Genomic DNA, 23,348 nt, shown 5'->3' on the forward strand with positions numbered 1-23,348 from the left:
TAAGAGAGAAAACAACCCCATGGCACATTATGTCCCAAGAGGATAGAAGTTGAGTAAGTTACTGTGTCCTATGGCTGGTTATGCTTTGGGTGAAAAGTAGAAACAAGGCCCCAACATTGGTTCTACAAACTGGCTGTTCCCTTCAATCTGCTGGGAAGGCATGGGTTTAGAGGAAGTGGTGGAGAAGGGCTTTCTGATTAATGTGTTCTGTCAAAGAAAATGCTACAATCAGAACAAACAAAGAGCTCACACAGTGCTTCACTCGCAGGACCTCGTATGAGGGTAGGTCCTGTTATTTGCATTAGAGAGACTTAAGTTATTAGCTAACTAGTTAAGTGGTTCAAGGTGACATGACTAGAAAATGATGCACCTAGATTTGAATTCAGTCATCTAACTGCAAAAAAAAAAAAAAAAAAAACCGTCTAGCTGCAGAGTCTGTTCTTAACCACTGCCCTATCCTACCCTTCCACCTTACTGCTGGGGGCGGGGGAGGGAAGGAGGGCTGCAGAGATGGGCACCATGGCTAGATTCCTGTTTCCCCTCCAGCTTGCCCAAAAGAGAGTTCCCAGCAAACGCAGGATCCAGCAAAGCTCCCAGAGGCGAGAATTCTCAGCTTGTTTACTGACTCCCTGGGTGGGGAGCAGGGGAGCCGGGGTGGGGGGTGAGCTGGGCACAAAAGCAGGATAAAGGTAAACTTTCTGTGTGTGAGAACTGTTCCCCCTCCAAGGAGCCGTGTCACACTGTATGTCACCGTCATCAAAGGGGTTGTGCATAAACCTGAAAAACCAAACGGACCTGTCTGTAGGTGTTACTTATATCACAAGGCTACAGGTGCCTTTATTTCCACCGTACGCCGGTGCTGGGAGTGCCTGCCTTCTCTTGTCTTGAAAACCTCCTCTTTGGACCCAGCACCGCCGTCCTCACGTAAGCACCTTTTCTTTGCTCTTTTGGATAAATCGTAAGGGGCGTCAGGGCTTAGTGGCTCTGGTGGGGGGCCTGGGTCTGTGGGTCCGTCCCCAGCTCCAGATGGCCAGGCCTCCTGCCACGTCCATCAGTCACAGTACCTCCCCGGAGCTGTTTGACTGGGATTTAACTGCTGGCCTAAGAGAGACGTTTTTGCTTCCTCAGGCTGTGTAGCCACCCAACCCCTTCGTGGCAACCCCTGCCCCCTCTGGGTCACTTGATTAAACCAAGGGGAACTCACTGATAGAGAATGCGTACGGGCACGCCATTCTCTACCCTTCTTCAAGCTAACCTGAGGAAGGGAAGCTGGATTTTACACCAAAAAATATTCAGCTTCAAGAAAAGCCCACCTCCTCCTGCCTAAGCGCCTCCTTTTCCCATTGGCCTGCTCATGGAGCACCCCCTTGAAACAGAAAAAAAAAATAGTTGCCTTATTACAGTTTGGGGAATTTTTCAGGAGATTGTCTGAACATAACAGCTTAAAGGAAACCCATTCTGCACTCTCACACCTCCTCAGTATAGAATGCTTCCAGAAAAGCAATGGTTAGGGTTTTTCCACTGTATTCTCAGACCTTTTCTAAGACTCTGCACTATCTGAGGTTCTTGAGCGTTCGCCCCCTGCTGGCAGACTGGTGTAGCACATGCTCCCTTCTCCCGCGGGAGCTGAGGACCCACATTCATTCTGATATGCTTCATTCTGATGTGCTGAGAATTTTACAAACTGGAAAGGCTGTCAGAGATCATTAGGGACAATGATCCCTAATTGTCTTTACAGAGGAGGAAACTGAAGCCTAGCAAGGTAAAGTGATTCAGGGAGACAGCTTCATGTTTTAGTCTAAAGACCCAGGGGAAGAGATTGTTTGCCCTTCTGAGCGAAAGCTTAATTCTTTTGTCCTTGTGTTCTCTGTGAGAGGGTTTTCTGGTGATTCAAAGCGTTCTTGGTAAGAGTTTTCACAGATTGGTTGTCTGCTTTTCTCAGAAGTCACCTAAGTAGCAACCTTTTAGAATACTGATGACAGTTGATTCCCCCATCCCCTGCTGGGACAGTAATGGACATACACGTTATGTCTGCTCATCTACATATATTACCTAATTTTGTTAAATCTTTGGGTTATCCTGAGTATTGCATGTTAAAATCTCCATTTGAGAGATGAGCTCAAAGAGGGTTGTGGATTTTGACACAACACACCTTATATGAAACAAAAAAAAAGAATAAAATTTCAGCAGGCTGAGTAGTAAGAAATGTGTCCCACATCCCTTTCCTTGTGGGTGGCAGAGGTAGGATTTAAATCCCAATGGATTTAATATAGCTTCCCAGGTAGCTCAGTGGGTAAAGAATCCACTTGCAATGCAGGAGCTGCAGGAGATGCAAGTTCCATCCCCGAGTTGGGAAGATCCCCTGGAGAAGGGCATGGAAACCCACTCCAGTATTCTTGCCTGGAGAATCTCATGGGCAGAGAAGCTTGGCAGGCTCCAGTCCCCAGCATTGCAGAGTTTGGACACGACTGAAGCGACTGAGCACACACACATGGGTTTAACCCAAACCCAGTGAGCCTTGTATGGGAGCCCATGGTAAACTATTCAGCACAACTCCTATGAGTCTTTGCGGCACCTTTAGAAAAACAACTAAAAAACGAACAAACTAGCAAACTTCTGATACAAGCCAAAGGAAGATGAGGAATCACTTGGCAAGACATCAGCAAAGCAGTCTCATAGCTGCTCTGGTTTTTCCCAGAAGAGCAAACACTCAAGCACCCAACCCACAAGCCTTTAGCAGAAAGCATTGAAATAGTTCAACCAATGGGTTTTCCTCCATGTGTCTCTTCTGAGGGAGGTCCAAAAGGTAGGAAGTAGACCCTGCCTTGCCCGTAGGGCTCGGAACCTGGTGGGCATTGGGGTATCGCTGGGACTTGAGAGGAGGAAAAGCATTATTCTTCCCAGCGAGATGGCCCCGATGGTGAGATCAAGGAAGGCCCTCCCGAGCCCCCTTTTCCGTGGTTTACACCTTCACAGCCCGTTCTGTGCAGTGATGCTTTGGTGCATAAACAGCCAATGTGTAGGTGCTTAATTGGGTGAATTTTTGGTCACATGCCCAGAGTGAAGTTGATGATCTCTGCCAGGGTCAGGAAGGAATTTTCCTTGTCTGGCAGACTGGCCAAGGCTGGGTGGTTTGCGCCTTCCGCTCTCTCTGGGAGGCTGAACAGAGGTGCCATGGACACGACACCTGTGACTGCCGCCTCTGACTCGTGTGAGGGCAAGAAGCCCACAGGCCTGTATCTCTGACTGTGTGGACCCTTCCGGTGCACGCTTGGTGAGTGAACCAAACTCTCAGAAGGGTAGGAAGCCCCTGGAGGCACCAAGGACCTGAGTGTCCAGGCCATTCCCAAAGGTCCAGCCAGCCTTTCTCACGCCTGGAAGAGAACCCACTTGATTCTCCCCTCTTGTGCTGAAAGTGCTTGATTCTTTCCTACCTACTAGGCAGCTAAAGTGTTGATTACACTTTGGGGAGACTGGGTCTGTAGACGGGCAGTGAGCGAGGGTTCAGAATACTTAAGGGGTCTGGCTAACCCAGGCAAAGAATGTCCAGAGGTCACAGCTGAAAGTGGGTATGGGAGGAAAAGGAGAAGAGAAAATCATGGGAATTATTTTATAGCTAAAACTTTCATCTCTGTATGATTGAATTGTACTCCAATTTGGTGAGTGTACTTGACCGCAATATCCAACTATAGCCGTCATATATGCCTGTGTGTGTGCGTGCACATGTATGGCTGTGTCAGCCAAATCGGGTGGGATCCTGAAGAAAATCACGCAGCTAGGGTATGTGTTAGAGTCCATCTCATTGTTGTGTTCATGCAGCCAATGAAGTATTGAGGCTCCAAGAAAAGTGAGAGGCAGAATCACAATGCTCCTTCTATGAGGACAAGTCAGCCAGTCTCTCAAAAACCAAAAATGCGGGGTTACAACAGCAGGCCTAGGACCCTCCCTAGGCTTCCCCTACTTGTCCTGCTGCTGACTCTAAGTCTAACCCAATGCTTTGCTCCCTTTTTTTCCCACTGTCACCCCCTTTTTTGTTCTTTTTTTTTTTAAGAATTTTTTAAGGTGGACAATTTTTAAAAGTCTTTATTGAATTGGTTGCAATATTGCTTCTGTTTAATGTTTTGGTTTTTCGGCCGCATGTGGGGTCTTAGCTCCCCAGCCACGGATTGAACCCGCTCTCCTCTGCATTGGAAGGTGAAGTCTTAACCACTGAACCACCAGGGAAGTCCCCTAGATCATTGTTTCTTAATCTTACCCCCTCCATGAAATGTTAATATCACAGATTCACCATTCATCACTTATGTACTGTGGGCTTTGAAGAGTCGTAAAGGATAATGATGGCTAAGATTTTTTTGACCCTTAAGACCAATTTTTTTTACCAATTTTTTCCCTCTTTGGTCACTGTCCCCTCGTCGGAATACATATTCTAACTTCAGGCCTAAAACTATATATCACTGGGCCTCAATGTCCTCCCTGAGAAGAGGGAACCCAAAAGCTGTTGTTGCCCACCACCCTCTTCCGCCTACATTAAAGAAATCTGAAGAGCTAAAATGTTCGGTTGTTGCAAGGACTGTAAAGGCCTAAGAAACTGGACTGCTGAATACAAAGGAGCCATTATTCCTGAACTTTCACACCTAGGGCCTGCTGGTTAAGTGGCCAAGGTCTTTTGTGGAGAGTCCAAGATTTAACAATATCCCCTCCTCCCACTGCAATAGAAAAAAGAAAAGCTGCTGCCTTTTATAAAACATACTTTTCCACAAAGCAAAAAATAATTACAGAAGAAAAACAGCATGTTGTATACCAGAAACAGCCCTTTAAGAAAACTTAATGGATATAATTTGCCATAGAAGGAACCCCCAAAGGGAATCAGATACAGACATCACCCGGTACAGCCCTGAAGAAATCACAGTGCCAGCCAGTAGGGTGGTGCAAAGAGAAAAAAAAGAAATCCTTCTAAGAGGTAAATATTGTACTGGTAACAGAGATTCCTAATTTTTCTGCGATCAAATTCAATTTACCGAATGACTTTTGAGAGCTTTGTCAGGCAGAGATGAAGAAGCACGTTCCTACTGTTGCATCCTATATCTGGAGGATTTCTAATTAACACCGGAGACCTGGGAACTGTTCTCCACATGGAAGCCACCTCTCCTTTCTCCAAGCCCACCCATGAAGGTCATGTCAGAGGTCTGCCACCCTCTTCTCCCATTTTCTGAGCCTCTGATCCAGAGGGGTAGGGGGTATTTTTACCTTGAACTGTCACTTAGGAGAACTTTTCTAGGGTCAAGTCCAGAAAGTAGAAAAGGCTCTGGGCTCCCACCAAGCCTCTTTCTTCCTCATAACCTCCCACCCCCATCCCTCCTCATCCAGCCACCTGCTCAGGGATATAAAACCAGTCAATCTGTGGGAAAATCAGAGTCCAGACCCAGGCAGCCTTGACCTCTGTTTGATATGGCTCCCAAGGGGAGATCCAGGAACATGATAATCTGCTGGGCACGTTAACCCTCTCCGGGCATCAGGAAGGAGACTTCCTAGGGAAGTCTGGCAACTTTCCAGTGATGCCCAGAGAGGGTGCCTACACATGAGAATCTGAATTCGGTTATTTCTCTGTCTGTAGCAGAGTTCTCATGCATATCTGATAGTGATGATCGTGACAGATTTGCAAACATCCCCAAATAATTGATCTCTGGTTCTGGAATCACACAGTCCCTGACCCTCTAGGGATCAAGATCCGGATTGTCCTGGTAGTGAGCCTGGGATGTTTCTGTGAGCAGATGAGGCTGTGAGTGTTTGTAGAAAGGAAAGCAGATGGGTTGAAAATTGGAAAAAACTTAATTCCCTACACTGTAGGGTGTATGACTTTGACAAAGTTACACAGATTTCTTGGGCCTTAATTTTCACAACTGTAAAATGTCTGGATGCGGGAAAAGATTGGACTGACAGTAATTTCCAACATGCCAGACCACTCATGATACGTGATATAAATCCAGTCAGGGGTAGCAGACATTTTCTTAAAGCACCAGATAGTAAATATTTTAGGATTTGCAGGCCTAAAGGCAAAATCAAGTGCATTGTGCACGTATTATATAACCATTTAAAAATGTAAAATCATTTTTATCTGTGAGCCATTCAAAAACAGGTGGTGGACTAGACTGTGCCTGTAAGTTGTGCCTAGACCCTCTGATCTAGGCATGAATGACTAATTTTTATTTCAAAGCTTATATCTTTATTCTTATGTATATTAAATAAATCCTGGCTTTCCATTTATAGTAGTGATATAAAGTTTTCCTTTTAAGTAAATGCAGTTATGTTAAACAATAAGGGGGGTGATTTTTTTAAATAAATTAAATAAGTTATCATGGGGCAGGCGAATAACTAAAGTTTGGAAAATCCTGGACTAGATGACTTATAAGTTCTTGACCATCTTAAAATTCCATGCACTTAATAATCCAAGCATGGAATCTAGTCTTTGCTTTGCCACTTCCCAGCTGTGTGATCTTGAGCTGCTGTGTCCTCTTTGCTGAAGGGGTAGAACCAAGTATCTCGTCAATATTATTGCAAGTTTTTCTAATTCACCAAGAATGAATTTTTTTTTCTCTGAATTGTGGGAATATGGAAAATAGCAAAGGGAAATTTGAAGGAGGAGACTAGTGTGGGCAAGAATGCTTGCCCCTTCTTTTCTATCCCCTCTCCAACCTCAATCAGACATCTTTTCCCAAAGCTTCCCACTCGCTGGTGTGCACAGCAACTGGGATCATGATTTCTTAAATAGACCAACCTGAGTTGTCACTCAAACTCCCTCACCTGCCACCTGGGTGTGTCATCTGGAATCTCGGAGCTCCCATCCCTTATCTATAAGACAGAACGCCTACCAGACCCTGACTCAGAGTGGTTGTTCTGGGGACACCACGAATAATAAACTGCTCAGCCCAGGGCACTCAGTGAAGCAAGTGTGTTACAGTGGCGACAAGTCCCCACTCTCTCATCCAAAACCCTGGGGTGGGACGTGCTGCAGAACTCAGAATTCTTCAAGTATCAGGAAGCCACCCAGGGTATATACTGCAGAGCACAGATTACTCCTCTCAAGATATTGCCTGCTTGGACTGCTTAAATGCATCAATATTTTCTGCAGTGTATCATATGAATATTCATCAAGTAGAACAAATGAAACTATAGCTATAGATATAAAACTGTATGGCATACTATAGTTACATATGTTTAATAAATGTATGGTTTAGTTTACATACATATATAGAAGTATAGATATAATTATATATAAAAGTTTTACAACAGTCAACTCAGGACTGTTTTTGCTGGGAAATATGTTGGCACCAAACACACCCAAATATACTTTCAGTTTCAGAGCTTTCAGATTTCAGAATTGTGGATTAGTGTTTGTGGGCACATTCACTTATAATAATTCTTTCCCTGTTTTCAGAAGTATATTTTTAGACATTATAATCCAGAGTTCAGGGGCCAGGTGAGAGAGACCAGGAAAAGTAAAGGATAATTAAAACCTTCATCCTCAAATCCCAGCTTTGCCACTTACTGGCCATGTTACCAATTGTCTCAACCTCTCTGCCTCAGTTTTTCTCATCTATAAAATGGGGATGTACACACAAACCTCACAGGATGCGGCAAGAATTAAATAATGTCACCGTGGAAGGCACTCAGAGGAGTGCCTGGCTCCTGGGAGGCTGCATGTTTGTGTTTGCTGACATAATTAAAAGCCAAGTGTAGGGACTTCCCTGGCAGTCCAGTGGTTAAGACTCTATGCTTCTACCACATGGGGCATGGGTTCAGTCCCCAGGTGGGGAACTAAGATCCCTTATGCCAGTGATACAGTCAAAAAAACAAAAAACAAGTGTTGCCCTGCTGGGGTCTCCTGTGGTGTGGCTTGCCGCCTCCTCACAGCCTCTTCTGATATTACAGGGTGATGTTGGACTCAGTGACACACAGCACCTTCCTGCCCAACACGTCCTTCTGCGACCCCCTGATGTCGTGGACTGACCTGTTCAGCAATGAAGAGTATTACCCTGCCTTTGAGCATCAGACAGGTGTGTATGACTGGAGAAGCCCATCTGAGCTGGGACAGGTGGGGCAGGAGGTGGTGCTGGCCTCAGGTGGGCAGCAAGGCCATGACGGCCTGAAAAGGCCAGCTCTCACCCGCGTTCAGGACAGAGGGTTGCCAGAGTCCGGGGCAGGAAGAAGAGCCACTTCTGCACAGAAGAAAGCCCTAGAATCCTCACTGCAACCTCTTCCCGGCTCTGTGGCCTTGGGAAACTCCACTAACCTCTCCGAGCCTTATTTTGCTAATGGGTAAAAAGGAGATAACACCAATGTCCTGGAGCAATTAATTTAAACAAAATAGTAGAAACCCTTAGGCTGAAGCCTAGTAAGTACACTGTGATTGCTTGAGCATCCTGGCTTTAGCCAATATTTGCTAAATACTTACTAGCCGTGCCCCAGACCCTATGCCAAACACCCATTTCATCCTTCCAGAAACCCTAAGAGAAATTAGTAATTATTCCCACTTTATAGATGAAGAAACTGAGGCACAGAGAGGTTTCGTGACCCACCCAAGGTCTAACAGTTAACTAAGTCTCATGCACATTGACTTGAGCTCTGTGCCCTTAACTATCCTACATGGTCATCTTACATATGGTGTAGTGCTGTGGTTATCGGTATTAATATTATAGCTATTCTCTGAACTTTTATTTCCTTATCGCTAGAGCAGGGATGATGAATTTTATAAGGACCAAGAGAGCCAAACTGTGAAATATATAACCTGGCAACCAAGGAAGTGCTCAGTAAACAGGGGTCCCCTCGTTGTCCCCCCAGGCCGCCCTCCCCACGCTTCCTCCTCTCCTAGTCCAGTTCTCTCCACCTAAGAAGAAAGCACGGGGCCTTGTGCAGGCCATAAGCCAAAGCGAGGCCAGCTGAGCTTTGCCCCAGAAACCCTCTGAGGGCCTCTGTCCCCAGGTGCCGGGTGACTGCACATCACGGCAAGCCTGGCTGACTGCTAGCACAGCAGGTACACACCCCGCGGTGGGGGTGATGCAAGCGCCGATCCAGCCCTCAGGCCTCACCACCCAGCCTTGACCCTGTGTATTCCGGCCCAGCGGGGCTCACACTCGGAGTCAGAAAGCAGGTGGCTTCCAGGAGAGGGTGAGTCTCCGAGGTCACTGTGAAATGCCCCCCTCAAGGAGTGCCTGCCTCCAGGCCAGAAACCAGCACTGCACAGACAGACCAGAGGCGCGTGCTTACATAGACCGATCCCACACCCTCCCCTAACCCTGCACGTGACACATAGGTATCTGTGACAGGGTTCACTCTCCTAGGGTCCAGATCATTGCATGGGGACCTGGCTCATCCTGCTGCACAGGACAGTTCTTCAAGCCTAAAGAGCGCCTCATTCCCAAAAAGACAATGAGAAATGTACTCAATTTCTCCCTACCCTCCCACCCTGTGTTTGGTCAAGAGGCTAAATCTGAAGGAGGAAAACAGAGGTTTCCAAGTCCTTGTCTCTTCCCTGCGTGTCCCGTGATGGTGGAGCCCAGCCCCACCCACACATAACCCAGACCTGCCATCCTGGGAGCTGCCTCTTCCTGCCTCTTCTACCAGGTGGTGTCAGAGTGGGATGGGAGAGGGTAGCCTCAGGTGCCTGCCCCATGCAGTGTTCCAGGAGCTTCTGTAGTTGTCAGGAGCTCAGACTTTGGAACCAGGCATGGCCAAGAGTGGGCCAGCTCCCTGCCATTACCAAGGGAGGGGCCAGGTTTGGGGCTTTCCCTCTTGCACTCTGGATTTCAGAAGGAGCCGAGTGTTTCTGAGCTTATAAAGGTCAAGTTTGGGTGTGAAACAGTCCCAAGTGAGGACCAGGCTCCCACTGGTGGGAGGAATGCCCTGCAGGGCCTTCTGTCTTTTTGTCTCCCAGGAGGTGACACATGGGTCTGAGTATGTGCAAAAACCTTCTGAGAGGGATGTATCAGGAGATAGCCAAGTTCTCCTCCAGACACTGCTCTGCCAACTTGCCACCTTAGTGGCTATCTCTTCTGAAGTCCTTGCCCACCTCCTAGGAAATTCCAGCTTGAAGTCAGGGTTGTCCAAATGGCAGCTTCCTGTTTGGGTCCAAGGTGACGGGGCTGGTGCTGGCACTGACTGGCCCCGTGATCTTGGCCAGGTTTTCCCTAACATCTCTGAGATATGTTTTCCTCAGCTAAAATAGCATCTGCCTCCCGGTGTTGGGAGGATTGACTGAGATTCCACATATAATGTGTTTAGCAAAGTGCTGGGCACTTGGTAGGTGTCCAGCAACCAAGACACCACATGGAAAAACAGCTTTCTCTCTCCTCGCCTCACTTTTCGTATTGAACAAAAGCGACACGGGTCTCTATCTCAACCTATCCAATTCAGAATTGTTGGCAGCTTAGACACTTTGAAGGACTTCCCTGATGGCTCAGGCAGTAAAGCGTCTGTCTACAATGAGGGAGACCTGGGTTCGATCCCTGGGTTGGGAAGATTCCCCTGGAGAAGGAAATGGCAATCCACTCCAGTACTATTGCCTGGAAAATCCCATGGACAGAGGAGCCTGGTAGGCTACAGTCCATGGGGTTGCAAAGAGTCGGACACAACTGAGCGACTTCACTTTAGACACTTTGAGACAAAAAGGAGAGAAAGGGAGAGAGAAATGGTATGCCTGCTGGATAAATGATGTCTACAAATAAAAAGGGCAGGGAGGAATAAGCAACATGGTCAGGAGAACCAGCTATTTACTGCCTCTTAAATAGCTCTAGCAGAGGCAGCCAAACCTGAACCCTCCATGTGTTAAGAGCTCAGGACCTGGCCTCTCTTAAAACCAGCACTTAGAGGTTGCCCTGCAGGCTGGCGAGTGGACGGTCGCAGATTGCAAAATGCTCTAGAATGTCATGAGTTCACCCTGAACTTCCCTTCAGCTCTTTTAAAATAAAGAATTACAGATACTGGAAAATTTTATCCAGCTTGGATAGTGGAGAGCTGTGTACATTTCACTAGCAGGTGATGTTTTTAAAAGATGATTTCTCCAATCGAGTTCCAGTAGCCAAGCATCTGACAAGTCATGGAATATCCTGACTCACCCCTACTTCCTGGAACTCTATCCTGACCCTCCATAAACCCACACCTCCCTCCCCTGACGGCCAAGATGGCCAGGCCAATGTGCAGTGTACCTTGGCTTTGGGATCTTGCTTATACTTTGCAGCAGAGCTTTCTAGGTTGGGGCAGCTCTAGGGGTTCTTAGGAGGTCCCTTGGGGACCTGGAGTGACAGTTGAGATGGACAAACTTTAGGCTCCCCTCTCCACCCCCACCCTCACTTTGATTCCAAAGACAGTGCAGTATAGTGGTTACCAAGGCTTGGCTGCAGGAGCTGGGTTACACCTAAATGACCTCCTCCTTGGGCTTCCCTTGTGGCTCATCCGGTAAAGAATCCACTTGCAATGTGGTGACCTGGGTTCGATCTCTGGGATGGGAAGATACCCTGGAGAAGGGAAGGGCTACCCACTCCAGTATTCTGGCCTGGGGAATTCCATGGACTGTATAGTCCATGGGGTCGCAAAGAGCCAGACACAGCTGAGTGACTTTCACTTTCACTTTTCACCTTGCTAGGCCACTTACTCGTTGTGTGACCTCAAGAAGGGCTTTCACCATTCTCTGCCTTTCTTTCTTCATTTACTTTGTAAAATAGGCTACATGATCCAGGACCTCGAGTTGAGGATGGGATAAGAAAACTCAAGAGTGTAGCAGAGTAACTGGCATGTACTAAGTGCTCAACAAATACGTTAGCTATAGGAGATTGTATGGCTTCCCTGGTGACTCAGCAGTGAAGAATCCACCTGCAGTGCAGGAGGTACAGCAGACTTGTGTTCAGTCCCTGTGTTGGGAAGATCCCCTGGACGAGGGCATGGAAACCCACTCCAGTATTCTTGCCCTGGGAAATCCCATAGACAGAGAAGCCTGGCGGGCTACAGTCCATGGGGCTGCAAGCAGTCAGATACGACTGAAGCCACTGAGCACAAGCACAAGGAGATTTTATTTGATGGAAAAAAAAATTTTTTTAAGGTACAAAATGCTGATCTTGGGTATTAATATCCAGATACTCAGAGAGAGAGGTATCTGGGTTCCAGGGGGGCTTTTCTTAAGTAAGATTCCTATTCCAGGTATAGGAATCTTAGAGATAGGATCTTTGAGATCAAAGAGAGTCTCAGAATTTCTAAATCAAAATCAAATAATGAAATATAAAATCATCAGAAAGCCTAAGGTGAGCCCCGTGGCGGTGGTCATACCCCAGCACACTCCCAAGGACAGACCTCACTGCCAGCCACCTCCAGCCTCTCCCGCACACGTCTGAGCCTTTGGGCAGCTGTGGCCTGGGACGGCTTAGGGCCTGGTGCTCTCTGTCCTTTCTAACCACACGCTCGTGGCCTCGGCTTTTGGATGATACCCAGCCAGCCTTCTCATCTCTTCCCCATCCAGTTTCTCACACTGCTCCAGGCTCTTTTTTTTTTTTTTTCTTCCATCTCATGGTCTAAATCACTCCACAGGCTTAGAAGGAAAGTCAAGAAAGACTATTGGATGGGGCTAGACCAACTCTGGAGGGAAACCTAGAAGCCATATATCATTTCAGGTCCCTCCTCGTAAAGTCCTTCCTTTCAGTGACAAACCACAATTGACGGTGCCCTGTGCTACCTAGTCCATTCACTGGCCCTCTTCAGTACTGCTCCAGGCAAAAGACTTTCCCAGGTTCTGATGCTAATAAATCATGCTAATTACAGTCCAGGCTGGCTAACTCAGGTCTCCTCCGACCCAGACTGTCTGCCTCCGTCTCGCTGGGTCCTTGGGTTCCTTTGTTCTGCATGTCCCTCAGTTAGACTGAGGCCCTGGTGGAGACAGCATCATTTCCCCGAGAACAAATGTTGTCCCCAAATAATAACTAATTACAAGTGACACAGGGAATTGTTGATCTGAATTGTCATCGAGATCACTGGGCTAAGTTTCTCTCAGCCCATGCATCATTTCTCTTCCATTTCACAGCAAGCTTCCTAAAAGATAGACACTATTATTATTCCTGTTTTACAGATGAATGAAGCTGAAGTCCAGAGAGGTTAGGAAACTTTACTAGGATTGCACAGCTAACAAGTGGAGGAAATGCAATTAACATAGTGGTATGGAGTGACCCCAATATTAACAAGTACATGTTAATATTTAACATTAATGGTATTGAATGAGCACTTACTCTCTGCCTGTCCTGTTCCAAGCACTTTCCATGCATTGATTCACTTAATCTTTGTAACAGCCTGGAGAGGCAGATCCTATTATTCCTGTTTTGCTAACGAGTTTTAGGAGGCAGGCCCCCTAAGTGTGAGATCACACACACTTTCAGCTTTAAGGGAGAATTCAAATAACAAGCTCCAGAACAGTAATTTTTCAAGGAGCCTTGTGGTGTTAAGGAGGGGAAGCCATCTAGTACCTTCCCCTTAACTCCCAGCAGAGCAGCACTGCTTTTTTCCAGATAAACTTCAATTTGAAGAAAATACTATTCAGCTAAAAATAAAAAATAAAAATTCTGCCTCTACCAACCCCAAATTCCCAGTCCATCCCTCTCCCTCCCCAAACTATTACATTTAGATTGGATAAACAACAAGATGGTACTGTATGCACAAGGAACTATGTCCAATCTCCTGGGATAAACCAAGATGGAAAAGAATATTTTTAAAAGAATGTGTATATATGCAAAAGTGAGTCACTTTGGGCTTCCCTGGTGGCTGATGGTAAAGAATCTGCCTGCAATGAGGGAGACCTGGGTTCGATCCCTGGGTCAGGAAGATCCCCTGCAGAAGGGAATGGCAACCCACTCCAGTATTCTTGCCTGGAGAATCCCATGGACAGAGGTTATAGACCACAATGAGCAACTAACACTCTCACTTTCATAGATTAGCATAGCACTGTAAATCAGCTATACTTCAATAAATATAAATAAACTCTTAGCATGCCCACTCTAAACAATAGTCTGGAAGGAGACAACTGTCCAGAAGCTTGTCAAGTTCTCCCTCAAAAGTGACCACCAGGAGGGAGCCAGCCTGTGGAAAGAGTTTTAACTGCCCCTCGGAGTGATTTTTAAAAACTAAATAAGTCAGCACTTAAAAATTGTGAGATTTCACATAACAATCTGGGCCTGGCAACACAAGGCCTACCTTCCTGCCTGGCAACAGCCGACTGGCAGAGCTGGGCCACAACTGTCCACTTGGCATGAACTTGCCCATTCTCACGGTCCCCATCAGCAGCCACTTTGGGACATGGGCATCACCTGCTGACCCTGTGGGCATCTGAGTGCACTAGCCCAGCTCTAAAAGCTTAAGCCCTCCCTCTGAATTTGAATGCATCCCAGGGTATAGCATCGTCTCTGAGAACGTCACCCCAGAATTGCTGAAAACTCCCTTTAACCCCATAAGTCTTCTTCCCAGTGCAGCTAACCCTTTAAACAAGTGTCCTGACCTAGTTCCAACTTCAAAGGAGCTGGCCAAGCCCGCTGTGTAATCATGGCCTGGGAACCTTTGGATTAAGCCTACCAGACATGGGATGTCGTCTGTCCCCAACTGGTAAACACAGGCAGAAGTGGCTCATGGCACAGTTTCTCTGTAAAGTCTAGATTATTTTGTGAATGGTAGACATGTTGAGGAAAACACTTCACATTTCCAGACAGTACAACCTGTTGAAGATAATATATTCTCTGGGTGAATTACCCTGTCTTTTATTTTCTCTGAGTTCATTTCTTCCAAGTAGTAGGATGGTCTTCATGTCATTCAAACAGTGTTATCACCAGTCTCTCTATCCTTACTCTGATTTTTTAAACCTAGGTTATATATGTACATTATATATATAAATATATATGTGAAACATAAAATATGTAAATATACATACATACACTGTACTATATAAGTATTTATATAAACTATGTACATATATTTTAATTTAATTATATTTTTATATATGTGCATGCATGCTCAGTCACTCAGTTGTGTCTGACTCTTTGAGACTCCATGGACTGTAGCCCACCAGGCTCCTCTGTCCATGGAATTTTCTAGGCAAGAATATTGGAGGGAGTTGCCATTTCCTACTGCAGGGGATCTTCCCCACCCAGGGATCAAACCCACATCTCTTGCTTCTCCTGCATTGACGGGCAGATTCTTGACCACAGCACCACCTGGGAAGCCCCTTCTATGTATATACCGTCATCCAAACTGTTTAGCCTGTGTGTCCAGTTTGGTCCCTGTCAACCAAGAAGAGGGAGGCAAATATGATGCCAACTTCCCACCTGCAAAGATGGACGAGTTAGTGGGGCCTAACTCCCTTACTGACCAGCCGTGCGGCCTTAGCAGAGTCACGTAACCTCCTGGGCCTTCAGTTTCCCGCCTGTGAAGTGATGATAGTAGCCATCGGGCCCCAGGCTGGTCATCTCACTCCCCCAAGCACCCACAAGGGGGCTAGGCCAGCTCCCAGCCCACTCAGGTTGAACAAAGCGGAGCTGCGCCCGCCCACCTGGGGGAATGGGGAGGGAGGTGACAGGAGGACCCCTGAATCGGGGTGAGGAGGGCTGGCCTCCCTGAGAGGGGCAGTGAGCTGTGCTCTTGAGGATGAGCAGGAAGTAGAAGACAGGCTGATGCCATCCTAAGTGACCAGAAGTGCCTGGGGCTGGAGGCAATGCTGAGGGGGGGGTGGGGACGGACCGAGTGAGGAGGAGGAAGCAGGCCTTCCTCACCGCTGTGAGGACAGGATGGCGCAAACACCCCATAACCAAAAGTCTTCCCAGCATGTTGGCTCTTCGCCCTCCACAGGGCCGAGAACAGCCACTTCTCTCTCCACTCCGGGGGCCGCGGGAGGCACTCAGCGGGTGAGGAGAGCCGCCATGTTGGCCCCGGCCCTGGCCTCCCTCCAGGGGCGGGAGCGGCGCACAAAGCCCGCTCTGTGGGGAGCTTCGGAGCCCAGGGGAAGCAGGCAGAGCCAGCGGTGCCTTCCCAGTGTCCATGACACTTCTCTGAATCCTTCAGGCCTCGCTGGCCTCCAGAAACAACACGGCCATGGCCGTCTCCCAGAGCCAAAGAAAATAACACAGGGGTTGAGGTGAGGAGCGGGGAGGGGCCTGGAGACTTGGCGAACACTCTCCATGGAAAGAAAGAAAGTGTGTCCTCCAAGGGCAGTGCCCAGATAGATACCCCCGGCGGGGTTCAGCTCAGGACTGGGGCGGAAGAATTGCAAGGTTCATAAAAGTCTCATGGGAATACCAGCGAGGCGGAGGCCCCGGGTTTACTCCAGCCAGAACTCAGCACATGGAAACACAGCCCAGATGGGAAAAGGCCCCCAGATTTTCCGAGGAGATCCTGGAGCCCCACCCCACGACTGATAGGGGTCCCTCCTCATCCAGCAACGTCAACCTCTGCCATCCTGGCCAGATATCAACTCTGATTAAAAACTTAAATTTAAATAAACCTAAAATCTGGGATCCTTTGCTGTAGTGCTTACACCCAGACAAACATCTCGAACATAAAATACAAAAACATAAAATACAAAAAAAGAAAAAAAAAACTATTAAGGGACTAAAAATAACTGCAGGCATGCATACTTGGGGCAAATGGCTGAAAGTGAAAGTTGTTCAATCCTGTCTGACTCTTTGTGACCCCATGGACTGCAGCCCAAGCCCACCAGGCTCCTCTGTCCATGGAATTTTTCAGGCAAGAAAGAGTGTGTAGCCATTCCCTTCTCCAGGGGATCTTCCCGGCCCAGGGATCAAAGCTGTGTCTCCTGCATTGTAGGCAGATGCTTTACTGCCTGAGCCACCAGGGAAGCCCTAAATGATGAACAATAAAATACAAAAAGCCCTAAAATACAAAAAGGCCCAAACCCAACCACCACTTCTGAGGCACCGGAGCAGAAGCAGGGAACCGTGCGTGATTCCTGGGCTCAGCGCCTCCAAGGGGATGGGCAGACCACCTAAACCACCCCTCCAGCCTGACCCACCAATTCACGCCCTCCCTCACCCTACTTGAGAAACCAGGTTAACCCTCCCCCAGCATCTAGCAGGGACACCTGTTTCTTGTTCTCATTCCCTCGTGCTGCAGCACAAGTCATAAGTCTTGCCTGAATTCCTGGTCTGGTCTCTTATCAATTTCTATTGATTAAAGAGTCCAAGGACCCGAATCTATAACAAACCTAGTGTTCAAGTTTGATCTCAGTCCACTTCAAGGTAGGAAAAGAGATTTCTGGAAGGGCTCTGAGTTAGAGGGAGCCTCAGTTTCTTCCTATTACCCATGTGGGAGGATTTGAGGACGCAAAGGTGGTGTAGGTCAGGGCACATAGCAGCCTGACCAACACAAATGGATGCTTAGGGGCAGAGAAGCCATCTCCTGCTAGATATTAGAATTGCCACAGTTCATTTGGTGATAGTGGCAGCAAATTCAGCATTTAAAGAGAGAATCATAACAGCCTCGCTGCCATTTACTGTGGGGTCTAACTGATGAGAGATACTCTGTCATCCACACAGCCTGAGCCAGTCACCTCTTCCTGGCTCTGCCTGCTGCTTTCTCCTCAGCCCTCTCCTTCTCTCTGGCTCTCCGCTGGCGTCCAATTCTCCTTCCATATTTCATCTCTTCTCTGTACTGACCTCTGAACACCAGCATGATAGAATGGGAAGAGCACTGGCTTTCGAGTTCAGACTGGAGTTCGTATCCCAACTCTGCCCACCACTGGCTGTGGGACCTTCAGCAGGTCCTCTGTGAACCTCGGATTCCTCCTGGAGGACAGAAACCAAACCTCCTATTCATGATGAATCCTTAGCTCACAATTTGTTGTTTCACACATAGTAGGTGTTCAGGGATAATCTTTGTTGTTGTTAAGTCGCTAAGTCATGTCCATTTCTTGGCAACCCCATGGACTGCAGCACACCAGGCTTCCCTGTCCTTCACTGTCTCCTGGAGTTAACTCAAGCTCTTATCCATTGAGTCAATGATGCCATCCAACCAGCTCATTCTCTGTCACCTGCCTTCTGCTCCTGCCCTCTTTCCCAGCATCAGGGTCTTTTCCAATGAGTCAGCTATTCACATCAGGTAACCAAAGTATTGGAGTTTCAGCTTCAGCATCAGTCCTTCCAATGAATATTCAGGGTTGATTTCCTTTAGGATTGACCAGTTTGATCTCCTTGCTGTTCAAGTGACTCTCAAGAGTCTTCTCCAGCACCACAGTTCAAAAATATCAATTCTTTGGTACCCAGCCTTCTTTATGGTCCAACTCTCACATCTGTACATGACTACTGGATAACCACCATTGCTTTGACTATATGGACCTTTGTCATCAAAGGTGCTTAATGATAATAATAGCACTAAAAATCTTCTAGACTGTTTTCTAAGTACTTTTATATATATTAACTCATTTAATCCACAGAACAACCCTATGATGTAGGGGCTATCATTATGCCCATTTTACTGATGAGAAAACTGAAGCTTTTTGAATGAATGAACAAGTACCATGGTAATTGCAAGATTTGTCAAAGTGCCTGATCAAGGACCTGGTCCCTCAGCTCTTCCACACCTGATCCATCAACCTTTTAGTTTCTCCTGGCATTGGGACAGTCTGTTGAGCACCCGTCTCTGCCCCTGGGTCAGCACAACCACCTCTCAGCCTCTTGGACAGGATGGTGCCCACCTCTGTCTGGGGGCATAGGGAGCTTCAGTGAAGGAGTGAAGGGGATCTGACCTTGGGATAGAAATTCCTCAAAACACCACCAAAACACAAGAACGGCAATACAACCAACACTTCCACCTCCCCCATCCCCTAGAGAAGCCTGCTCCGGTGATCCATGGTCTGCCAAACACTTGGGCAACATCTCAGCAACCCAAGATGGCCAGAGACAATATACAAACCAGTAGCTAGTGTGGGGCAGCTGTCCATAAAAGCAGAGGGAATCAAATCCGCTTCAAATGGTGCCTGGAACACCACAGGTATTGAATAAATATTGATCAATAATTTTCTCTGTGCCATGTAGTCTATATACATTAACCACAAACTCCAGAACAGCCCTGTAAGTGGAGCATATTATCCCCATTTTGCATATAAGGAAACTGAGGTTTAAATATCTGTGAACCTTGCCCAAGTAGAAAGCCATGGAACCAGGATTAAAACCCAGGCTTATCAGGCTCTAAAGTCTATACTCTTGATGTCATGTTGTTTGAAACCAAATACCTGAAGGGACTTTTTCTTTCCTTCTCCTATAGTGACCCCCCTTCAAGGTACTCCCAAGCCATAATCAGGTTTCTTATTCCTCTCATTCCCTCATTCCCAATAAGTCTACACACAGGATGCCTCTGGTTTTCACTGCAGGATAGAAAGTTACTAGGGTCCCAGAAAAACACCCCAGGACTGGAGGCCCTGTTGACTCACTGGACAGAGGATGAGGATGTTAACAAAATCAGAGCCTCCTCCGGGGGGCTTCTAATCCTCTCCCAGCTGTCATCCCTCACTTGTCTCTTCCTGGTGCAGCTTGCGACTCCTACTGGACATCCGTCCACCCCGAATACTGGACGAAGCGCCACGTCTGGGAATGGCTCCAGTTCTGCTGTGACCAGTACAAGCTGGACGCCAACTGCATCTCTTTCTGCCATTTCAACATCAGCGGCCTGCAGCTGTGCGGCATGACACAGGAGGAGTTCATGGAGGCGGCCGGCGTCTGTGGGGAGTATCTGTACTTTATCCTCCAGAGCATCCGCTCACAAGGTCAGTGTCCAGAGCGTGGGGCCTCAAGGACAGGGGCAAGGGATTGGGACCAAATGACCTCTGAGGTCCTGCCCCACCATAGGACTCACGTGGCGATATTTTATTAACTACAACTGTTAACCCAGATCCTCTACTAACCAGACCTTTCCATACCTAGAAGTTCTAGCATGCTAGAATCAGAGATTGGAGGAAAAGCAGAGTGAGTACCAAGGAAGTAAGTTGAGTCCATTTTTAAAAAAATGAGAAAGAAAGAAAAAGAAAACTAAAACATCTTCAGGGATTGCCCAGGAACCAGGCCGATACAAAATATTATGTTCATAAAGATTGGTAGCCATGAAAAGTGGACAGAAAGAGACTTGGCTTGACCTTTCATTAAGCAGCAGAAGAAAATTAACTAGACTCTTTACCTTCCCTATTTCCAGGGAGGCTCAACTAATTGCAATTTCATCACATTCCTAATGGTCAAGGATCAATTGGCCACAAGGTGGCGATAGTATCTTTATTTAACACATGCTAAGTCACTTCAGTGGTGTCCGACTCTGTGCGACCCCATAGACGGCAGCCCACCAGGCTCCCCCGTCCCTGGGATTCTCCAGGCAAGAACACTGGAGTGGGTTGCCATTTCCTTCTCCAATGCATGAAAGTGAAAAGTGAAAGTCAAGTCGCTCAGTCGTATCCGACTCTTAGCGACCCCATGGACTGCAGCCTACCTGGCTCCTCCATCCATGGGATTTTCCAGGCAAGAGTACTGGAGTGGGGTGCCATTGCCATAACATGCCCTGAAAGGGGGTCTTCCCTACTAGCTCAGTTGATAAAGAATCTGCCTGCAATGAGGGAGACCCCAGCTCGATTCTTGGGTAGGGAAGATCCCCTGGAGAAAGGATAGATTACCCACTCCAGTATTCTTGGGCTTCCCTTGTGGCTCAGCTGGTAAAGAATCCACCTGCAATGTGGGAGACCCCGGTTTGATTCCTGGGTCGGGAAGATCCCCTGGAGAAGGGAAAGGCTACCCACTACAGTATCCTGGCCTGGAGAATTCCATGGACAGTATAGTCCATGGGATCACAATGAGTCGGACATGACTGAGCAACTTTCATTTCATGCCCTGAAAGGGGCTTCCCAGGTGATGCTAGTGGTAAAGAAGACTCTTGCCTATACAGGAGACGTAAGAGAGGGGAGTTCAGTCCTTGGGTTGGGAAGATCCCCTGGAGGAGGTCATGGCAATCCACTCCAGTACTCTTGCCTGGAGAATCCCATGGAGAGAGGAGCCTGGTGGGCTATAATCCATGGGGCTGCACAGAGTCAAACATGACTGAAGAGACTTAGCATGCACACACATGCCCTGAAAGAGTAGAATGTATATGGACAGGTTTTTTAAATCCGGAAAGGTTTTTTGAGAACATATGATTCTATTTTCCCATATCACAGATAAAGGGACTGAGGACCCAAGTGGTTAAGTAACTTCTCCAGGGTCACACAGAAAACAAGGCTGATTCGTGGAAAGTCAGTACAAAGCAAGGGCTTCGAGATCAAAAAGACCTTTGTTCCTACCCTGGCTCTAACACGTCAGAGCCACAGGACCTCTGGCACAGGGTTAAACCTCTGTGAATCTCCATTGTCTCACCTCTAGGGTGGGGTAATGATACACACATCCTCAGCCTTCTTGACAGGATTCAGTGAAACATTACCTGGCATAAGCAGATAAGGAAGCAAATACAGTGAATGACACCTGCTTTTGTCATAATGAATATAACCAAGAAGAAAACATAATTTAATAAATAAAGGAAACATATTTCAGCTCCATTTAAGGAGACATTTCTAAAAGCACCTTCTTTGGTTTCATGTATGGCCAGGTCCCTTCACTGTTCACTGAAACTGTAACAGCATTGTTAATTGGTTATACTCCAATGCAAAATGTTCTTGGCGTTTAAGAAAAATCAAATTAAAAAAAAATAAAAAGGCTGTTTCAAAGTTATCATAGGTAGGAGGCTCCCCATCACTGGAGGTAATCAAACAACCTAATGGTCCCTTGCTTGATGGAGGTGCTGTGACAGGGATTCCTATTTGGGGAGAAACCCAAAGAGGACCTTCCAGCTCTGAGATTCTTTGCCCCCACCTTGATCTCCCCCATCATGAGTGCCTAAGGGCACAAAAGCCCAGGACGGGGGCCCTCAGGCACTGCTTGGCTTCTGCCCTAGGAACCATGGCCTCTTGAGGGCAAGGAAGGGACAAACAGGCCTGCCGTCCCTTGATTTCCAGTCCGTACGTGACTATTGCCAGTGCCAGTGACCTACCAGGGTCAGTGGTCCGCACAGAATGGGCTTCCAGGAAACAAGGCAAGTCTGAGCAAATCACAGAGGCTCAGGGAGGAGGTAGGCTCCATTCGGAACCCTTCCAAGGGAACAGCCTTGCACAAGATTGCCAGGACCACAGAGAAGAGTAGCCCATCTAGGAGAAGATGCAGCTTGGCACTGCCAGCCTCAGTCAAAGGTCAAGTCAATCACGTTTGTCTTCAGGCCCCTGCAGGTCCTGTGCTGGGATCTCCCCTCTGGGGCCCTTCTGTTCCAGGCAATTGTTACATCAAAACATATCTGTCCCTGGTCCCATCACCTCAAGGTCTGTGCAAAATGGATAAGTGAAAAACCAGCTGGTTTTTAAACAGGCCACAGGTTGCCTCTTCTTATTCTAAAGGATCCTAGGAGCCACAAAGCCACCCCCCATGATGGTCTTTCAGGCAGTCTGCAGGCCAGGACGGTTATCGTGTTGAGCAGTGAGATTACCCCATCAGCCTGCTCAGTTCTTAGATCTCTATTCACTGTTGCTTGGGTGGGAGTGTGTAAAGTGTATTGAAATGCAGGTACTGTGACCAAAGTTTCCAGTGTCCCAATCTGCCCAGGACATAGTGTCTTCACCTGTTATCCTGTTTTTTATCCTCAGAAAAGTCCTTGTTTGGTCTATAAGTTATATGTTAAACTGGTTATTACCTAGGTTAGGCCTTGCATGTGTATATGCGTGCTAAGTCACTTCAGTCGTGTCTGACTCTGTGCAACCCTGTAGACTGTAGCCTGCCAGGTTCCTCTGTCCATGGGATTCTCCAAGCAAGAATACAGGAGTGGGTTGCATGCTCTCCACCAGGGCATCTTCCCGACCCAGGTTTCGAACTCACGTCTCATGTCTCCTGCATTGGCAGGCGGGTTCCTTACCTCTAGCACCACCCGAGAAGGCTGGTTTAGGCCTTATATGACCCCACAGATTGGGGCTCTGACAGAAAAGGGCACAGACCAAGTTTTAGCAGGCAGAGGAGTCAAAGGGGGTCTCTCTGCCCAGTGTGTGGTCTGGCTCCACAGGTACTGTAGTGGGATTTAAGGGCCCAGAATCAGAGGGACCCTGGCCCTGAGCACGGGGTCGGTGGGAAGGGAGGAGGAAGGAGGCAGCTCCCCAGCGCAGGACAGGAAGATCCCCCGGCAACCCCGCCTGTTCTTGGGAAGAAGGAACAGTGTATGGCTGACCAGAACCAGTCATTCTGAGAACCAGCGGCCCTAGGAGTCAGCAGTCA

The 23,348-nt window shown here is 47.6% G+C and overlaps 1 protein-coding gene across 1 annotated transcript in view; it reads left to right on the top strand.

Annotated features, from left to right (window-relative positions):
* The first annotated feature begins 836 nt into the window (after positions 1-836).
* ELF5 (E74 like ETS transcription factor 5) overlaps positions 837-23,348 on the top strand; it is a 33,035-nt gene continuing 10,523 nt past the window's right edge. The window contains exons 1-3 of the mRNA XM_005890890.3: positions 837-924; positions 7,930-8,054; positions 19,559-19,792. Coding sequence (XP_005890952.1) covers positions 7,934-8,054; positions 19,559-19,792 — 355 coding nt within the window. The 5' untranslated portion in view covers positions 837-924; positions 7,930-7,933. The remainder of the gene's footprint in view (positions 925-7,929; positions 8,055-19,558; positions 19,793-23,348) is intronic.

This window comes from Bos mutus, chromosome 15, assembly GCF_027580195.1.
Source record: "Bos mutus isolate GX-2022 chromosome 15, NWIPB_WYAK_1.1, whole genome shotgun sequence".
In the NCBI taxonomy this organism is placed as follows: domain Eukaryota; kingdom Metazoa; phylum Chordata; class Mammalia; order Artiodactyla; family Bovidae; genus Bos; species Bos mutus.